At 37.4% G+C, this 18,517-nt stretch overlaps 1 protein-coding gene across 10 annotated transcripts in view; it reads right to left on the bottom strand.

Moving 5' to 3' along the window:
* The window catches only part of ANKS1B (ankyrin repeat and sterile alpha motif domain containing 1B), a 747,009-nt gene that overhangs the window by 457,500 nt on the left and 270,992 nt on the right, over positions 1 to 18,517 (bottom strand). For all 10 annotated transcript variants that reach the window (XM_073327424.2, XM_073327427.2, XM_073327426.2 and 7 more), the window contains one exon: positions 11,187 to 11,355. In XM_073327424.2, the coding sequence (XP_073183525.1) occupies positions 11,187 to 11,355 (169 nt within the window). The remainder of the gene's footprint in view (positions 1 to 11,186; positions 11,356 to 18,517) is intronic.

Genomic DNA, 18,517 nt, shown 5'->3' with positions numbered 1-18,517 from the left:
AAGAGTTTGTGGTGTTTTCCCTGTGTTCTTCCATTTTGTGGAGGATGTTTGCCTCCTTGTAGAGTGACTCACAGGTGTGGGGTATCCACAAATGGCAAAGGCCACCTTTTAAAGGATTCCCCCCTGTGGAGGGGCAGCGGGGGCATGAAAAAGCAATATAGCCCAGAGAGTATTACCTTTCCTTGGGAATCTCTGTGGGTCTGGTGGGGAGGCGATGTTTCCTCTCCTCAAGACTTGGCCTACTCAGTCTCTGCCCACACCCACTGTATGGATCCCGGCCTTGCAGAACCCATTGTGAAGTCCCAAGATGAGACGGACCAATCATTTTACAATTAGAGCATGTGAGATCAATGCAAAGCATGGGAGGCACTTTTCACATAGATCTTGGAGAGGTGTTGCAAATTTTGGGTCTCATCATAACACACATCAAATTGGTTTTACATATTTTCAGAAAATAAAGCACTTGATATCACCTGATATATGTTACAGAACATAAAGACAACAAAGATTTACAGGTTTAAATCTAAGAAAAACCTATGGCTACACTCAAATTTCTGACTCCTTTTAGTATTTCCATCAAAAAAGTGATAATGTAAAATTATAGCGAACATAGAAAAAATAAGATTCAACTAGAAATTAATAGGACCAAACATGTCAATGGTCTGGAAGTTACATTAGGGAATCTAATGCACATCAGTACTTGAATAAATATAATCAGACTTGACTCAAGTTTAGAGTCACATTCAAAATTTAATACTGAATTTATAAATTCTATCAAAGCAAAAGCACAGCAAAATTTTAATTATTCTAATTCAGCATATATAGGCACATAGATGGCCACAAGGTAAACCACAACTAAATCAAAAGACTGAGAAGTTTAAGCTTGAGTAAGTATTCTAAAGTATCAGAAATCAGAGTGTCCCTTGAAAGAGCATATATGAGAGTATCTCATACTGTTTTCAGATGATGACAAAGACAATGATGAAAAGAAGCATTCTAGGTCTAGCAGTAGAGCAAGGTGTCAATCGCTGAAACACAGTTGTAAACATACTTGGTACCATAGATGAAGATGGTCTTGACACCACTGATGTTAGAGTTGAAGAAATCAATGGGAACTCATGCTCTTGCCTGACCTGCAGGTCCCCTTGTACCATGGATGTTGTCAGTACTGTACAGTGCAGCGGGGCAAAAAGTGGAGCTGAAGGGTCAGCAATGCTGTTATTATCGGTACTGATATAATTGGTATCAGAGTAGCAGTCCCAAGGAGTCCCAAGGAAACTATACTGGAGGTTGATGGTTTTGAGAGTTAAGCAGAGGTGACAGTATGAGTCAGTACCAGTGCAGCCATAGTTTGCATATATTGTTTCACTGCTGAAGCCTCAGTACTGAGATCTTCAATGGTAATCACGCTGAACTGCAAAGTCTCCTTAGATCTCAAATGGTATGGGGAAGCCATCCTATCAAAGAACATAATTGCTGGGGATCTACCTCTAACGTTCTCCAAGCTATGTGCCTTTTTGGCAGAAAGTTTCTTATTGGACTTTCTCAAGCTTGGAGCTAAAGTTTTGACTGATGAGGCTTGGGAGCTGGTAGACCTTGTGCTGATAGGAGCACTCCCGCAGATGGGCATGCCACACACAAGCAGTGAGACACGCCAGGATCTGATGCCAGTCTCAATAATCTGTCCATTAAAAACATTTGAAGGTGGACTTCCCTTGATTTCAACATCCTTTTTGAAAAGGACACACATATCACACGTTTTACCAGGGATGTATAATTTCCCAAAGTAAATGAGCATCTTGTGTCCCCATCATTAATAAGCATAGCAGCCTTTCATGAGGTTCAATATTTCAATCTGTGGGATTTAGGATTCGCGATCCCTACACCTTGGTATCAAAAAATAACAAATATAAAATTTTCCTGGTCAAAAGGAAACCACTCTCTCTTCTCCTGCCGATTCAGGCCTGTGAGGAGTATGCAAGCCGGTAACAGGAGAAAAAAAAAGGCTAGCAACCAGATGGACCTCTCTCATAGGCTTATATATAGGTCACAATGGGTGATGCCCAAGAAGAATACATATAAGATCTGAGCTCAGAAGTACTGGATAGCACTGATTTCTTTATTTGGGGGTCAAGAAGCAATATTCCCTGTCATGGAAAACTAGCATGGCTGGCCTGCGTTTCGTAGTTGTCTGCAGAAATTTTCAATGGGAATGGCTCTTACAGTTGGAGCTAGATTTATTAGCATGCCAGAGTATGCTGGTTCATATCTTAAATAAATTAAGAAATGCAACAGTCACAGAACAGGTCTCATATATATTTCTTCTTGTTTTTCAAAAGGAAACCTATTAAAAAGTTTTACCAATGGACAAATAACTAACCTAAATATCTCTTACACTAACTACTAACTGGGGTGGACTATACACAAGAAACACAAGAGACAGCACTACATAAAGAATGGCCAGCAAGCAGCTCCATCTTGAAACTAGAAGTGCTAAGTCACCTTTTATGTTCTCCGTGAGGGGCATGAAAACACTCAGAACACATGCATAGCCACAATGGACACTGTTGGCCAAAAGACTGATCTCAGGTGCATGCATACCATAAATGGAATATATATATTTTGACAGTCACTCAAAAGAGAACCTTAGCCTTGACTTCGTAATGTTTTCTGAAAAGTCCTGAAAAGACAGAAGTCTGTCTGTGCTTCAAAAAAGAATTAAGCTGGTACAGGAAAAGTACTATACAGTTTTCCCTGATATCCCACATTATATTAAGCACAGATGTTGTAGTGAGCTGTTTGACTTAATTTTGAACTCTAACGCTCGCTGGCCTTTAAAAAGAAAATCTAAGCTTCTGGTTCACTTATTTAGGTTCATTAAAAAAAATTGTTTCCTCCCTTGGGGTTCACTCATGTACCAATAAAAAAAATGAAAGTCCTCAGTCACATTCATTACCCTTGGAAGGATTCCAGTGAATGGTCATTAAGATGATAAGAACAGTGTAGCAGAGTTGGGAGTACAGAGACTAGGGAGAAAGAACAGGAAAGATTTTCCCTCCTCTACAAAAGGACTAAGGGGAAAAGGGAACTGAAAGTAACATGTTTCAGTACTGGTTGGTCTGTGTAAAGATAGATGGATGTGATTTTTTTCAGGTGGTCAATAGAATAACTCAGAAAGACAACTGAAATTTTGTGGGTTTTTTATTTAAAAAAAAAAGACAAAAAAAGACAGGTTTTTGCCAGTTCTTTCTGCTCCAGTCATCTCACATATGCCACACAAACATAACTGATAAGCAGAAAGCTTTTTAAAAAGTTATAAACAATCTGGCAATGGGAAGAATCAGAAAATCTATCAAAATAAGGATAAGTAGGCAGGATAATTAGAGAAAAATATATATTGAATATAAATTCCATTGAATATTCTAGCTAATAATGAAAGGTTGTTCAAAAGTATTCACAACAGACAAGAGGAGAGGGAAATCTGATCTACTCATACCAATAGTGGAGAAATTGAGATTGTTTACTAAAAGGTTATTTTTCTCTCTGAGGCTCTTTTATGCCTTTACACTTATTAATAATTGAAAAAAAACCCCACCTAATTGTTTTGCAGCTTTCACTCTTGAGGCCCTCACTTCACATTGACAACTCTTCTGGCTGAGGAAACTTAGATGAGGCTCCCTCATTAGGCTTGGTCAATCTTCTTCCCCTAAATAGCCATAGGGATTGTAACAGAACAATGCAAGGCAGGCTAGCTAGCTGCCTGTGGACCGAGTGATCTGTCTCTGCAGTGCTCCCACTCCATGACAGCCTAGTTACAGGGTTATTTTACTTCCAGCTTGACAAGAAGAGCAGCAAGTGGAGAGCTGACTGGGACAATAGGGAGAAATTTGAGTATTGTACGTAGCTACTTGGAATATGGAAATGATTAACAATTGACTCAAGTTTAGGTTTGAACTCAATTCTCTTATTCTTTTCTTCATTGTAGAACTTATGCATTACAGTTACATATACAACTGAAGTACTTGCTTGTTAGTCTTATAATAATAATTGTGTCTATATATATATAGGTTCTTTTATTGCCCTCCTAACTATGGTATCTGAGTATCTTCCAGCAGTACATTGAGGAATGTGAAAGATAAAAAAGCTTGACATGTTTACTCCTGAGAAAAGAAGACTGAGGGACGCCCTGATAACAGTCTTCAAATATGTTAAGGGCTGTTATAAAGAAGGCAGTGATCAGTTGTTCTCCACATCCACTGAAGATAGGACAAGAAGTTATGGGCCTAATCTGCAGCAAGGAAGATTTAGGTTAGATATTGGAAAAAGCTTTCTAATTATACGAATAGTTAAGTGCTGGAATAGGCTTCGAAGGGCAGTTGTGGAATCTCTATCATTGGAGGTTTTTAAAAACAAGTTGGACAAACAGCTGTCAGGGATGGGCTACATTTACTTGGTCCTGCCACAGCGTGGGAGACTGGACTTGATGACGTCTTTAGGCCCACCCAGCCCTACATTTCTGTGATTCTATGTGGCCACCATCTGTCATATGTGGTTTATTCTCTAATACTCTCCCCAGGGTAGAAATGTGTGCAGTGGAGTGTTTTGTTTTGGATTTTATTTATATAATACACACATACAGAGCTATGGTTTATGCTAGAAGAGGCAAGGTCAAAGAAATGTGCAAGGCAAGGTTCAGGAGTTTGATTTGGGACAATGTCAAATGTTCATACCAGTTTTTGTTTTATCTACACACCCATCCCTAACTACGATAAACATATTAGAAACACAGAATGATAGTGCTTGAATATGCCTGCTGTAAACCAACCTGTTTTAATACTGGTTTAACAATCAGAACAAATGTATGGATCTGGTCACAGGTATACTCAGTGCAGAGGAATCATGAGCAACTGTTACACAGTTCAGCTCACTGCAGACTTCATTTAAGTCAAAGATAAGAATAGAAGGCATTGACAGAAGGATTTCACCTTATGGGTTTTACTAGAAGACCTAGGTAATAAATTATTATATACTTTATGTGGGAGACAAATATCAATGTGTCACCCAAAAGACACTGAAGATTCTTTTGACACTCAAAAATACGGGACTTACAGACCTAAAGGAAGTATCTTTTTAATTAAAACCTACTGCAAAATAATAATACTGCAAAAAACTCCTGCAAAGGCTTAATATATTGCTTAGGAGACAAATGAATCTTGCAGTTCCAAATGAGCTATGCTTTATTCACTTATGAGCCCAGACCTTCTATTAGATTTTCTTCAGGGATCTTGCAGTATCTTACTAGATTGAGCTTTGCCTGATGTTCTTCTTTGTAAAATTAGATTTAATATTGACCTTAAAAGTAATAATATCCTGCTTTGCCAAAAAGATGTTCTTACCGAATTGGAGGATCTGAAGGCAATAATAAACAATTAAAATTATGAATTTCCCTTTAAATATTACTGTCACAAACATTCAAAGGCACCCCACTTTCTCTAATATATGGGCTAGACTGTGCCTTTCCCTCTTTTTCCTCATCTAGTAGGGAGATTTTGGTTAAGGACTTTGTATGTTCATTAACTTCAAAAATATTCCGATTCCATCTGGGATGAGGAATGGTTCAGCTGTTTATTTTATATTTTATTTTATTGTTTGAATGCATTTAATGAATGCATAAACAATTACAAATATGTTAATGGTAGAAAAGAGCCCAAATAGTCAGGGCATGTGTCAAGCTAATCTTTTTTTATGGGGGTATTTGAGGAAGGAGATCTTACTTAAAAGGTTCCATTGGGTGTTACTGATTTTGTTTATATGTTTAATTGTGCTTTTAAAACAACTTTCAAAGATGCCTAGGGCTTAGGATAAGGTCATTTGGTCTGTATTATAAATCTAAATTAAAAAAACAAAACAACTGGAGATAAATGTAGAAATATAGCCTTCATAAAATCTCCATGCAGTTCTCAGGTTAAAAGGAAGTGTATCATGAAAGCACAATAAGTAAGCAAGAAGTACTATAGCTCCACATAATTTAGTTATTACAGCAAATAAAACTATACAATAATCTATATTAAAAGAAAAGTACTGACTATAATAAACCTGTAACATTACAGTTTATTCTACATAAAACAAACATCCTAAGCAAAGTTAAAGCAAGGACAGTATTCATAGAATATCAAGGTTGGAAGGGACCTCAGGAGGAGGTCCAAAGCAGGACCAATCCCCAATTAAATCATCCCAGCCAGGGCTTTGTCAAGCCTGACCTCAGGTTAAAATTCAGGTTAAAAGCACTGAACAAGAAGTTTTCAGAAATTCGTTATCCAACTCAAATTAATTTTATGTTTCTTCTGTCTAATTTCAAGTACTCAAGACATGCTTAGCATCATTGCAGTTGTACACAATAAACTTCTGATCATTAGAATGAATTTGTAATGTGGCAGGGAGCAAACATTTATGAACACTAATAACTGAAAAATACCATTAAAGTAAATATTTTCTGCTGAGCTTGAATAGACTTGCTATATTCATGAATACATGTATGCACTTGGTTTGATAAAACAGGTCATGTTTTCAAAATTGAATATGTAAGCTTGTCCTTATCCTCAGAGGAGAAGACAGAGAATTATGATTGCCAGAAAGCGTCCATTTTTAAAAAATTTTCTCTGGACTAACTCTCTCATCCTTTGTTTGGTGCTAGAAGACTTTTGTCCAATGATGTTAAAAATGGTTAACATTTCTTTTTATCTCTGTATAGTATTAGACAGCGATTTGAAAAAATTCCATCTGTCTAAAAAAGACAATTTAACAGCAACAAATTCATTCTTTTTCAGATTTTCTGAAAGAAAGGGTACTCAGAAGATTTTAATAGACTCTTGTGCTTGATTAAGGCAGATTTGTCAGATGAAAAAGAGATGCTGGGGAAGCCAGCAACAATCACCAAGTCTGTCACATGTAGTCTATCTACCCATCATAAATTCCTGCTGATGATGGTCCCATAATCCTGTAAACACAGGATTAAAGATCTATTTAACTTTTATACCTCAACAACCCCTTTCACCTCAAATCTCCATAGAACAATCTGCATTTCAATTACGGCAGCAGGGTGAGTTATTAAAAGAACAGAGGTCTGATTTTTCCCTGGTTATTCTGAATAACTGACATTTTTGAGTGGGAAAAAATAACCAACAAAATATACGATTATAAAATGTTTGCTGCATTTAAAGTGGAGCTGGATCTTGTTATTGATTATCCTAAAACCTTCTGGTTTAGGAAAAAGTTAATTCGGGTCTCAAAGAATACTTTCCTGTGGAATATTTTCCTTTTTATGACTTGCTAATCAGGTACTAGTATTTTGTTAAAGATCTGTTATTTTTAGAAGGGGGTATTGAGGTTTCAACAGCATGGGTTCTGTTCATCCCACAGGTACCAGGAAGTAGCTAAGGATGGAGGGGTCTTTATTGTGCCATGGAGAGAAGAAGTCACTCTCAAGGGAAGGTAGGAAGTGTTTCCATTGGTGCCTACCACTAGGGTTTTGTCAGGGGAGGAGGGCTGTAAATTGCAGTTGTGGTAGCCAACAGAGCAAAAATTGTCCAAGCGACAAGCTGAATCAGAATATCCCTGTGTTGCCAACTCTCCCGCTTTTGTCACATGCTTATGATATTTGGAATTTTTCTTGGAGCCCCAGCTGCCAGAATCACAAGAATGCAGGAGAATCTTAGCTTTCATTATTTAAAATTTAAGTTTGTAGTTGTATGGTTGTGGAGAAAACCTTAAAACAAAGCCAGGGAGCAAATATAAAGAACCAAATGTCTTTTTAAAATTATGATTTTTAAACCAATGTTATGAGGTTTGAGACCTGACTCATGATATTTGAGTGCTTGGAGGTTTTCTGTAAATTGGGATTGGGAATTTTTTGACAAAATGTTCTTTTGTTGGACAGTGCTGATTCAAAAACAAAAACTTCTCATGGAAACGTAACAGTTTTAATTAAAATTTAGTTAGGAAGGGTTTCAGTTCCAGGACAGAATTTCGGGTCAGAGACAGAGAGAGAGAACGCCAAAAAAAGCCAACAGTGCAGTGCTTCAGTCACTCAACTGGGATGCCAGATAGAGCAGGGACTTAAACTGGGGTCTCTCACTTTCCAGGTGAGTGCCCTAGCCACTGGGATACTGGCTATTCTGGGGGTGGGCTTGCCAGTCTGACTGTTTTTTCTACACAAAAATTCAAAAGGTCTCAGTTTTGTTCCAATATATAATGAAAATAAATGTCAGAATCTTATACATCAGGTTAGACTAGATGATCACAGTGGACCCTTCTGGCATTGGATTTATTATTTATTTTCATTAAATGGAATTCTTGTTTTCTTGCCAGACCTAGTTTTCAGTACTGATTTCTGTCACCCATACTACTAATGACCCTCGCCAGCACCATACAGTTCTGCCGGCCTTCATCTGTACTGGCTAGCTGCAGGCCCTTCCATTTGAGGGGGAAGGTTTTGGGCTCTTCCATTGTGAGAGGGCCTGCACTTTGTATTATATCTGCTTACAATCAAAGGTTGAATCTAGCCCTGTCTGTAGGTGTATAAGGCTTCTTTTTAAATATATCAAGAAATAGAAAGATATTGATAGACAGGTATAATAAACTGTGTGACAGTGAGAGAAAACACCTGCATCCTTATAATAAAATGTACATTTGTCTGGCTGACCGTCAAGGTTATTTCTCGGGCTGCACTATTCCAGACTGTGCCATACACTAAGTCAAAAGCTCATCACCTACAGTTATAAAAAGCAATTGTTTTGTTTGTTAGTGACGAAATGGCCCTGTTAACAATTCATGTAAACTCACCAAAGCATGAGTTTCCTTAGCAAAGACATAAATTACATGCCATTAATGTTCAGAAAGTGGCATTTGACTGAATCTTTCATTCCATTACAACTGTTGGTGGAAACGGACAGAATTTCATTTTCTTACTATTGCTATGAGTTGAGAACAACAAATTCTTAAATTAGTTCTGAAGTAGAAAAATATAACAAAACATTGGACATGTAAATGTATCAATATTGCATCCTGTAATATTGTATGATGGACATTCAGTTACAGTAGTTATGATACTTTTGAGTGATAGGGTGATGTGCAACCTCAAAACTAATAGTGTTCCAAATACTGTTGTGCTTTTAAATGTTGGAGTTGTTTGACTCATGCCATTTTTCCTTTAGAATTCAGTATATTTTTATTAATATAGACAGTTTGTTATATTATAGTTATATTCCCACAGTCCAATATACTTAACTAAACCAAAATGTATTTTTAAGATATGCACTTCTATAAAAGCTAGTCATGTGAAAGACAGTTTAAACCACAAAAGATCTTAAAATTATGTACATCAGCAGAGGCAGATATACGTCTAAAACAAAATAAGCTTATAAAAATGAGTTCTATAATACTCAACTACAGTAGGTCTTTACAATGAGCACTTCCAATTAATAGGAAATATAGATCATTTATCAGGAAGATTTTCCCAATATATTTACATTTCCAAGTATTGTTCTCTTTTTGGTCAGTACAAAGTAAAACAATTTTTAGTTTAACTGAAAGTGTTCCTGATGTAAGAATGTGTGTCTGAAATTATTTAAAATTATACTATGAGCTCAAGCAGGGTGGTGGTGGTAGTCTTTTAAAACTTAAAATACAATACACTGTTTGAGTTATATTGTTAAACTAAACTGTCAGTATCAGGTACTTCGATATAATATGGTCGGAATAGGTGCAAGACAAAAACAATTGCATGTTAAGTATACTTTCGAGATAGGGTAGCAGCTGTACTTATTAAGAATGGGTTCAACTTTTTACTTAAAGCAAGGATTCAACCTCTTTGTTTTGTATGAAAAATATAGTGTAATTTACAGCTCAATCCATGAGTAAAGATTCAGTTCCCTAGGGATTTTCAACTGAATCATTATTTAGTTTATGAGTTAATTGAAACCAATTTAAAAATGGGACTTTTAATAAATGTCCTGTATCTAACATTTTTTTTTACTCCATTTACTAACAAGTGTCTGGCTTCCTATATTTCAAACTTTTCATATTATTACAACTCATGGTCAGCTATCAAATGTACATTTGAATGAATTAGGCTGTGATAAAGAAAGTTATTAATGATTGTTTGTTCATATCTTTTCTATTATATTAACGACATTCTCCTATTCTAAATGTCTTCATAGTATAATGTGAAACCTTAATCACAGCCTGAGGAACATAAGCAAATATTTAGAACTGATGTGTGTTTATGGGGGAAGCATGAACTCATAATTGGGGTCTTGCAAGGGAGATTAATGTGCTGCCTGTAGTGTGATTTCTTATCAGCTAGAAGCAGAAGGAAGTTCCTTGTGATAACACAGAGTCTGTCACTATCAGTGTAAATGTGCTCTGCGGGCTTTGGTGTACAGTTAAGAAGCATCCTATAATTGGCATTTCCCTGCTTCTTAGGTTTTGCTTTGGGAGGGAGGGCGATCTCACACTTAACCAACCTCAATCCCTTTTAAATAAAGATAGTGTTTATGGAATAACATTATATATAACAAACCTCTCTACAGTACATTTAAAACAGAATAAAGTATTACTCTATTGCAATAGTAGAAATAAGAAATTTGCCTTCCCTTCACCATCTTTACTGAGGCAAAGTTATAATTTCTAATTCAATTTATTTTCCCTTACCCTGCTTCCACAATATGAACTTTAGGTTATTCCAATGCACACAGAAATTGTAAACCTTAAATGTATTTTACACACATATAATATCAATGCTTCATGCAATTATGTAAAAAGAATCTAGACTTATTAAAACCAAAATCCAGGAAAAGCTAATATATTTTAATCATAGTGGTAGGATTGTGTCAGATCACTTGTAGAGTTGCATGAAAATTGTCAGACACAGGTTTGCCCTTTCACAGTCAAACTTTCCCCCTCCCCAGTCAAACGTAGATGTTGCATCACTTTTTTGTTGGGAAAAATATTTCAGTACAAATATTGCCAATTTCTACTCTGTTAAAATTATATGGAACATTACCAAGCTACATTCTGTCTTCTCATGAAAACCTTTCCAAGTACAAAACTGATATCTTGCTCAATTGATTTAGTACCCAATGTCTCTCCTTTCCCTAGCTTCATAAGAAATTTATTTGTTTTCTTACCTAAAAGTTCATTCTCTTCAATTGATCCAATGGAAAAATTAGCTGGACTGACTGAAGGACTGGAAGTAAAGCTTGCATATCCAATGGATGAGTTGATTTCAAAATAATCGTGGCTGTGATTTAGTCGGTGAAATTCCAGAGAAGATACTATTGATGTTCTCTGTTTGGGCTGAAAAAGTAGAGTTCAAAGTGTAACTAACACCAGACATTAGATGATTTCCCCCATCTTCATTATTTGACATTCACCCCACATAATTGGAGTTCATCTCTTTCTAAAAAATTTATTTAGCCAAAAACAAGACAAGGTGTGGTGACTTAGATCTAACTTTTTCTCCAAAATCTGAACAGTAGTTTTGCATACTTGTCACCTTAATTACAGAATAATTTTTGCTTAGGAAGATAACATGCTTCTACAGGTTTACCTATATTAATTGTAATGCTTTTTTAAAACACAGAAGTGCACTCCTTTCAGCAGCTGGATAGCTGGCTCTGAGCTTTTGCTCCACTCAACAATATATCTTGCAAAACATTTAGATCTATCTCACGGATGGTCTAGAAAGTAACAAACCAGTAATAATAGGTAATAAATTCCACTGAGCATGGTCAGGCAGCCCCCTGATGTTTATTCATACAGGCAAGGCTCTTAAATGTGACTGCAGGCAAGGCTGAGCTTAATTAATCAAAGACTCTCAAAGATCTAAAAGCTTATTTAGAACTAAAGGGACAATGTCATCTTAAAAGCCATATATTGGAAACACTCATTCCTTCACCTATTTGTATAATACTCTATATTATTAAAACTGAAAGTACAAAAATGGAGGTGGAGCTTTGGTTAGCCTCTCAACATGCCAGGGTAGCACAGCATATGTAGAGATCATCTGAAGAAAAGAATCTGCTCCCGGTGAGGGCCGGTAGCAGATGATTACCCTAGGAGCAATGGCTCTTCTTGAGGCCATGTAGCTACTCAGACCCCTTACTCAGCACAAAATGCTAAAGTACAATTAGCCCAATGAAGTAATTTTCACTTTTGTTTATGGCCCATTTCATTTTGAGGTTATTAATGTTGAAATGTTTATATTACAAATACAGAAAACAATGTATTTTGCTAAAAAGCAACTGTTTCCATTGGAATGTTAAAAAAAATAATTTTGAAACGTAATTTGACTCAGGTTTCGTAAAAGATTTCTTGTTCAATTGCAAAATTTTGGGCATAATATAAATTGACTGTGTCCTGTTAAAACTGAAAAAGTTGTGTAGGTTAAGGATAGGCACACAGCTGCAACTAGTTTGCAGTCTATGGAGGGGAATTAACTTCTTTAATAATCCAAAAAATAATGTATGGCTTGCAAGGCTCCTTCCTAGGGCTAGTAATTGCTGTGAAGATTTTCATGAAGGCGGACAGACTCCCGCATCAAATAGCTTTAAATAAGAGGTACTGGTATGGGTCTTAGCCAAACTACTGATCTGAACAAAAATGCAACAAAAGTGCACCATTTATTTTTGCTAAAATGCAATTCAGCAGTGACATAATTATGTTTAAAAGGGATATGTTGCAAGAAGGTTTCTTATTTGGGGGCCTTGCAGTAGGTCAGTTTCTTCTGTTGAGAGAAGCTGATGTCATGGAGTTATGTCTGGTATAATTGGTTTATTCACACAAAATACAGGACTCTAGTTACTCTTAAACTGAGACAGGCCCAACCTCACTTAGGCAGCTCTGGAATCTCCAACTCAGTCACCCTGAGCAGCCACCTCCATCTTTGTTCTTCCAGGCCTCTAGTCATCCTCCTAGCTGCCATGGAACCTTCCCCTCCTGGCTGTCCTATATCAGTTGCCAGTCAGAACAGCAGCAGCAGATTCACCACACTGCCACCAGCTGGCCTATTACTGCTCATCTGATTTACCACGTTAGTCTAGAATGACATACACTACAGTGGCTTTTCTTTGAAAATTTCTGCGCAAACCTCATGCACAAATCTTTGAAAAAGGTATTCCATTCATTTCAAAGGGATGGATGCACGCACTTGAGTGTTTTGCACAAGTAAGTCTCCAGGACTTATCTGATAAGAAGTGATCTCTTGTTGATCCTAGGATTTGTCCTCCTCCTAAATTCCCCCCACACTGATACTAAGGGGCCATAATCATTAATCCCAATTGGCAAAGGGGAGAGAAGGATATTACAATAGGCCAGAAGGGTTCCCTTTTGGTCATATGTTACACAACTGTTGGAGCAGGGCTGCATGGCAGGGAACCACGGGTGATGCTTTCCTGGTTTTAGGGAACGCTTTATGCGGCTTTAAATGACCAATAATAAGTCTGATTACTTTCATAAGGCAGCCTAACCTGCAGATGGATAGTAGCTATAGCCTCAGTAGTCTGTATGTAGGTGCTTTCACCCTACTGTGGCAAAGGTGCCTGAGCACTTAGATCTAAGCGAGGAGTCTTTTAGTACAACTATGCAAAGGACTGATTTTTGGAACTCCTTCAATATTCCTGTGCATGCAGAACATTGGGATTGCAAATTCACCTAACATACGAACAGATGGGTAAGCAGATAACCTTCCTACTCTGCTTTGAATATAGTCTACACGCACACAGAGCTCAAGTTTACCCTCTTCCTGGGCTTTGACATTATTATTTAAATCAACAAAACGAAAACTTAACAAGATTTGTTTCTAATCCTAGGGTTCTTCTACAGAAACTTCTCTAGCTCAGCCTTTAGTTCCCTTTTCCCTAGAGGGGCAGGCAGTCTAATTCTGTTATATTCAGATTGGAGCTAACAAGAACCACCTGCCAGCATGCAGCAATTAGTATAGTTATGCATGGTTCTAGCACCTGAACATTAGTGGCACAATAGAGGATTCTTATCCCTGGTCCTAGAAAATGTCAAGCTATTACAATCTGCTAATAGTTCATTAATATATGCTAGTTGCGGCTAGAAGCACAAATCTACCTAGTACAAAATTAAGTCAGAGCAGAAGTACCGAGAATGAAAACTCACAGGGTAGCCTTATCTGCTGCAATTAAAAACTGCCAAAATTTCTCTTTATGAGAAAACTGATGGCCTATAAGCTCCTCTGCAGGAGCTTAGGGTCAAAATATTGGCATCATGAGGCATGGTCTCAGGGGAAAGGCTGAATAACACAGTCCATAGGACTTCCCTGAATTAGTTCCTGTGTGAACTAGAATATATCTTTAAAAAAATATTTTTTTCCATTTATAAATTGCCAGTGGTGGAGAAACAATGAAAGTCTAGACACCCTTTTTCATATGTACCACATCACAACCTTGATAAGACATCAGTCCAAAATGAAGCAATGTCATTGCAAGTCAATTTTCTGTAGCTTTTTGATCCAAAATATTTCACATGCTAAAAAATAGCAACACAGAACAATTACAAATTCAGATATCTAACTTGGTTCTCCCTTCTCAGTTTAGAGCCATCTATAGGTTTATGATCCCTTGGAAGAGGCAAGTATACTAGGCATAATGGTTTCTCCACTCATTATAAAAAGATGTGCATTTTGTAAGCTGAAAAATAAAGAAAAGTGGTAGATTGCACCCCTTGCTATTCAAATACAAAGTAAATAATCATAAAATGAAATTTTTGCTCATGAAAAGTGCTGAATTACCACAGAAGCTAGAGAATACTCCTGTTTACCCAAAGAACAGGTACAACATAGGCAGTGACGGTTTAGGCTTCACACCTGTGCCTTCCCATGAACCTCAATTTTGACCTGGAAGGCTCAACATGCCTGTTTCATTCTCGGCCTGATTACTGATATTAGCAGCAACAAGAGTGCCAGCTGTGTTTTAATTGTACATCTGCTTATCAGGATCTGGACTGAGAGCATCAGTCATCAGATGGCAACAACTTTTAGTCACTACTGAACTGGGTTTGGTTCAAACTAGTAATCTAGAGTTGGAAAGACTTGATTGTCCTATTACCCAGTCTCCCAAGATAACTAGCTCTTCAAACATCAAAATAAATGAACACATAGAAGAAACACTGTCATTTTAATTATCTACATTAATGTTTTCATGGGTATGGCTATTACAATTTCATATCTCAAATTATAAATATGACTAAAATTAAAGATAAAAAAGCAGCAAGTTTCAGCATTCATACTGATAATCTTGATTTTTTTGCCTAAAATCTTAATTCAGAGCACCAGGCAGTAATTATACTGTATTTAGCAGCAAATATGTCCCAAGGAGCTACAACAGAAACCTCATAACGTCATAGGAATTTTAAAAAAATGAAAGGATAAATAAATGTTTGCATTTCTTTAACCATAAATTATTCTCTACTATAAAGGCAATAAACTCAAACTAAATTTATTTAATTTTATTGCTAATCAAAAGATTCCTAGTGACTTCTGTTTCTACTAAAGAGATTCTGAACTAATACAATGTGACCTCCGGCATGCTGCTCATTCAGCTGGTCCACACTTCCTCAGGATGGCCTGACAGTGTGTTAGCATACTTCCTGAGACATCTGAAAATTACTGATACACACAACGATGGCACAGCTGCCATTGTCCCTTTGTGTATTGTTGTGTGCATGGAGTATCCACGGTGCTTTCTGTTCTTGTGCATTCACAGTGCCTCTTCTCTTTGTTATCCTAGCGCCTCTTCCTGACTTCTCTGCTGGATGAGGTAACCAAATGTCAGCAATCAGCTGTGCTGTTCTTCCCTCCTCCCCTGCTTTATCTCAGACCACCACTTTGCTTGACACCAGTGGCTGGGAGTGAAGGAGGGTATGTATGATGCTTCTCTCCTCTTTCTTGGGCCCCAATTGTCATTTCATAATTTCAGCCAGCGAGCAGCAATGAGTTCTGAGCAGCTCTACTGCAGCTCTCCCACTCTCAGGAACTCAGCTGCCTCCAGACTCAGTGCCTGGCAACCCAGTGAGCTCAGCTGGGCCCAAAAAATGCTCTCAAACTGACTGTGCTCCCCAGTTGGTCAGAAAAGCCAACAGATCATCATTTAAACCCTGTAGCAACAGCAGCACACTGGCTGCTCTATGTATTCCATGTTTATATCCGTACTCGGCCTGCTTCTTGGCTGGCCCTTGTTCTGATTCTTGCTAGTTCTGCTCCAGCCCTAGTCCCTGCCTATGTCTGAACTCCTGGCTCTGACCACTGGCTTGCCTCCCGGCTATGCCTTTGACTCTTCCTTTTGGTGCTGTTCTGACCACTAAGATAATACAACCTAGTGGTTGGAGCCAGTCTATCTATACCTCCTGTGACACCCACTTTGTTCTGATGCACTAAAGCTGTTGCATTTTTGTGGGTATTGGTTCCTTTTTAAAGGATGGGATTAGTATTAACAGTGGATCTTTAGCTTCTGAGAAAGCGCCATATTCACAAACTGTATATGCACTATATTCACTGAAAAATGTTTATTGAATTATTCATTGAGGCTTTTACATATTCTGTGATCCACTTTTCAACCATTTACCTATAACAGGCCTGATCCTCAAGTATCATAGACTCCAAAGAGTTGAGGATGTTCAGTACTGCACGAGCTTGGGCCCATATACTGTAAATAGAGGTCTGAATAACTCTGAATTCCTCTGACTCTTATGTACACACTGAATTAGAAAACTAAAACTACAGGACAGTTCCAGAGAGGCAATTCATCTTCAACAAGAGAAAAGTACCTATTTAGAAACAATATTCTCTAAACAAATCACTACTAATTGTGAGGATTATTCACATGCTTAAACTTAGATATGTGCTTAAATTCTTTGCTGAACCAAGGGTGGATCAAAGCTTTAATGCACTCAAACAGCTTGCTTTCTTTTTTCATCACTACTGTCTATTGAACAGATGTTTTTATTTTCATATTTGCTTAGCTCTAATTAAAATCATCTAATTGGAATAATGTTTTGTAATGAGTTGTCAAAAGAGAAGGTCTATTACAATGTGCACGATTAATAATATTTTAGTTAATGGTGTTAAGTAGTCACTGAATATCTAAACAAGGATTTCTAAATATTCTGCTCTGGAGATATTATCAGCCATCTCACTAACTATATTATAAAGTATACTTTTATTTCTAAACATGTATGACTCATATACATAATTTTAGAATACTACAAAAGGTTTTTTTTTGTTCTGCTTGCCATCATATGTATATGAATTGTTAGCTTTTTAAATAGACATTAATAGCATACCTGTTATTTCTTTTTTGACTATTTCATAAAGCGTCCTTGCTTTCAGTATTACTAGGATAAGGAAGGTTTTGAACTATTCCCAGTAGATTTGGGTAAACACTTTAGGTTTAAAAATAATTCCATATAAACAAATACAAGTGTCTGAGAATCAGGAACTAAGGCTATGTCTACAGCAATTAAACACCCATGACTGGCCTGGGTCAGCTGACTTGGGCTCGCCAGGCTTGGGCTGTGGAGCTGTAAAATTGCAGTGCAGATGTTTGGGTTTGGTTTAGAACTTGATCTTTGGGACCTGTGAGGGGGAAGGTCCCAGAGCCCAGGCTCCAGCCTGAGCCTGAATGTGACACTGCAATTTTTAGCCCCGCAAGCCCAAGTCAGCTAAACTGGGCCAGCCGTGGGTCTTTTATTCCAGTGGAGATGTACCCTAAATCCATGCCTAGGCTTTGGGTCTATCGGGCAAGGTGCTAAGTACCTTGACTTTAATGGGAATCTGGGAAGCTCAGCACTTTGCAGGGAGTACTCAGCATCTCACAGAACTTGGCTCTTTCTTTCTCTCTTTCTCTCTTTCTTTCTATATGAAATGCTATATTAATGGGTCTGCTGGCAGTAGAGTATTTCCACACATGTGTAGGGCTGTTCCACTGGATATTTCATAAGATTTTCTTAACTGTCCCCTGCTATTCTGTTATGATTTTTGATCGATCTCTTAAAGGAAGTTGAAATCAGTGGAGATGAGTAATGCTGAGGATGGGATGACCAGCCTGAGGCACCAGAACAGTATCTAACAAATTATGTTCTTTTTTTTTTTAAAGTGCAAGAAACAAGCAAAAAAAAATGTAAACACCAGTTTTCTTTGCAGCAGCTTTGCCTGCAAGTAACCCTGACTCAATGTCAGAAAAATAGAAAAAAATCATAGCTATATTATGCATTTACTAGGAATTTCTGAGGTGCTGGGAAACAGTGACATTGATCTTTGTGGTTTATCTGTTAATAAAATTGTGAAACTGGCTGCTAACATCTCAAAAAATCTTTGAGATACAACCCATACTGTTTCAGCTGAAATGTTGGCAGTGTCATTAACTCTACCACAGACTACTTGTGTGACATTAGACAAGTCAATTAATCTCTCTGAGCCTCAGTTTCCAATCTGTAA

This window comes from Lepidochelys kempii, chromosome 1, assembly GCF_965140285.1.
Source record: "Lepidochelys kempii isolate rLepKem1 chromosome 1, rLepKem1.hap1, whole genome shotgun sequence".
In the NCBI taxonomy this organism is placed as follows: Eukaryota; Metazoa; Chordata; order Testudines; family Cheloniidae; genus Lepidochelys; species Lepidochelys kempii.
The sequence above is the reverse complement of the archived record's forward strand: the minus strand, read 5'-3'. Positions and strand labels throughout refer to the sequence as shown.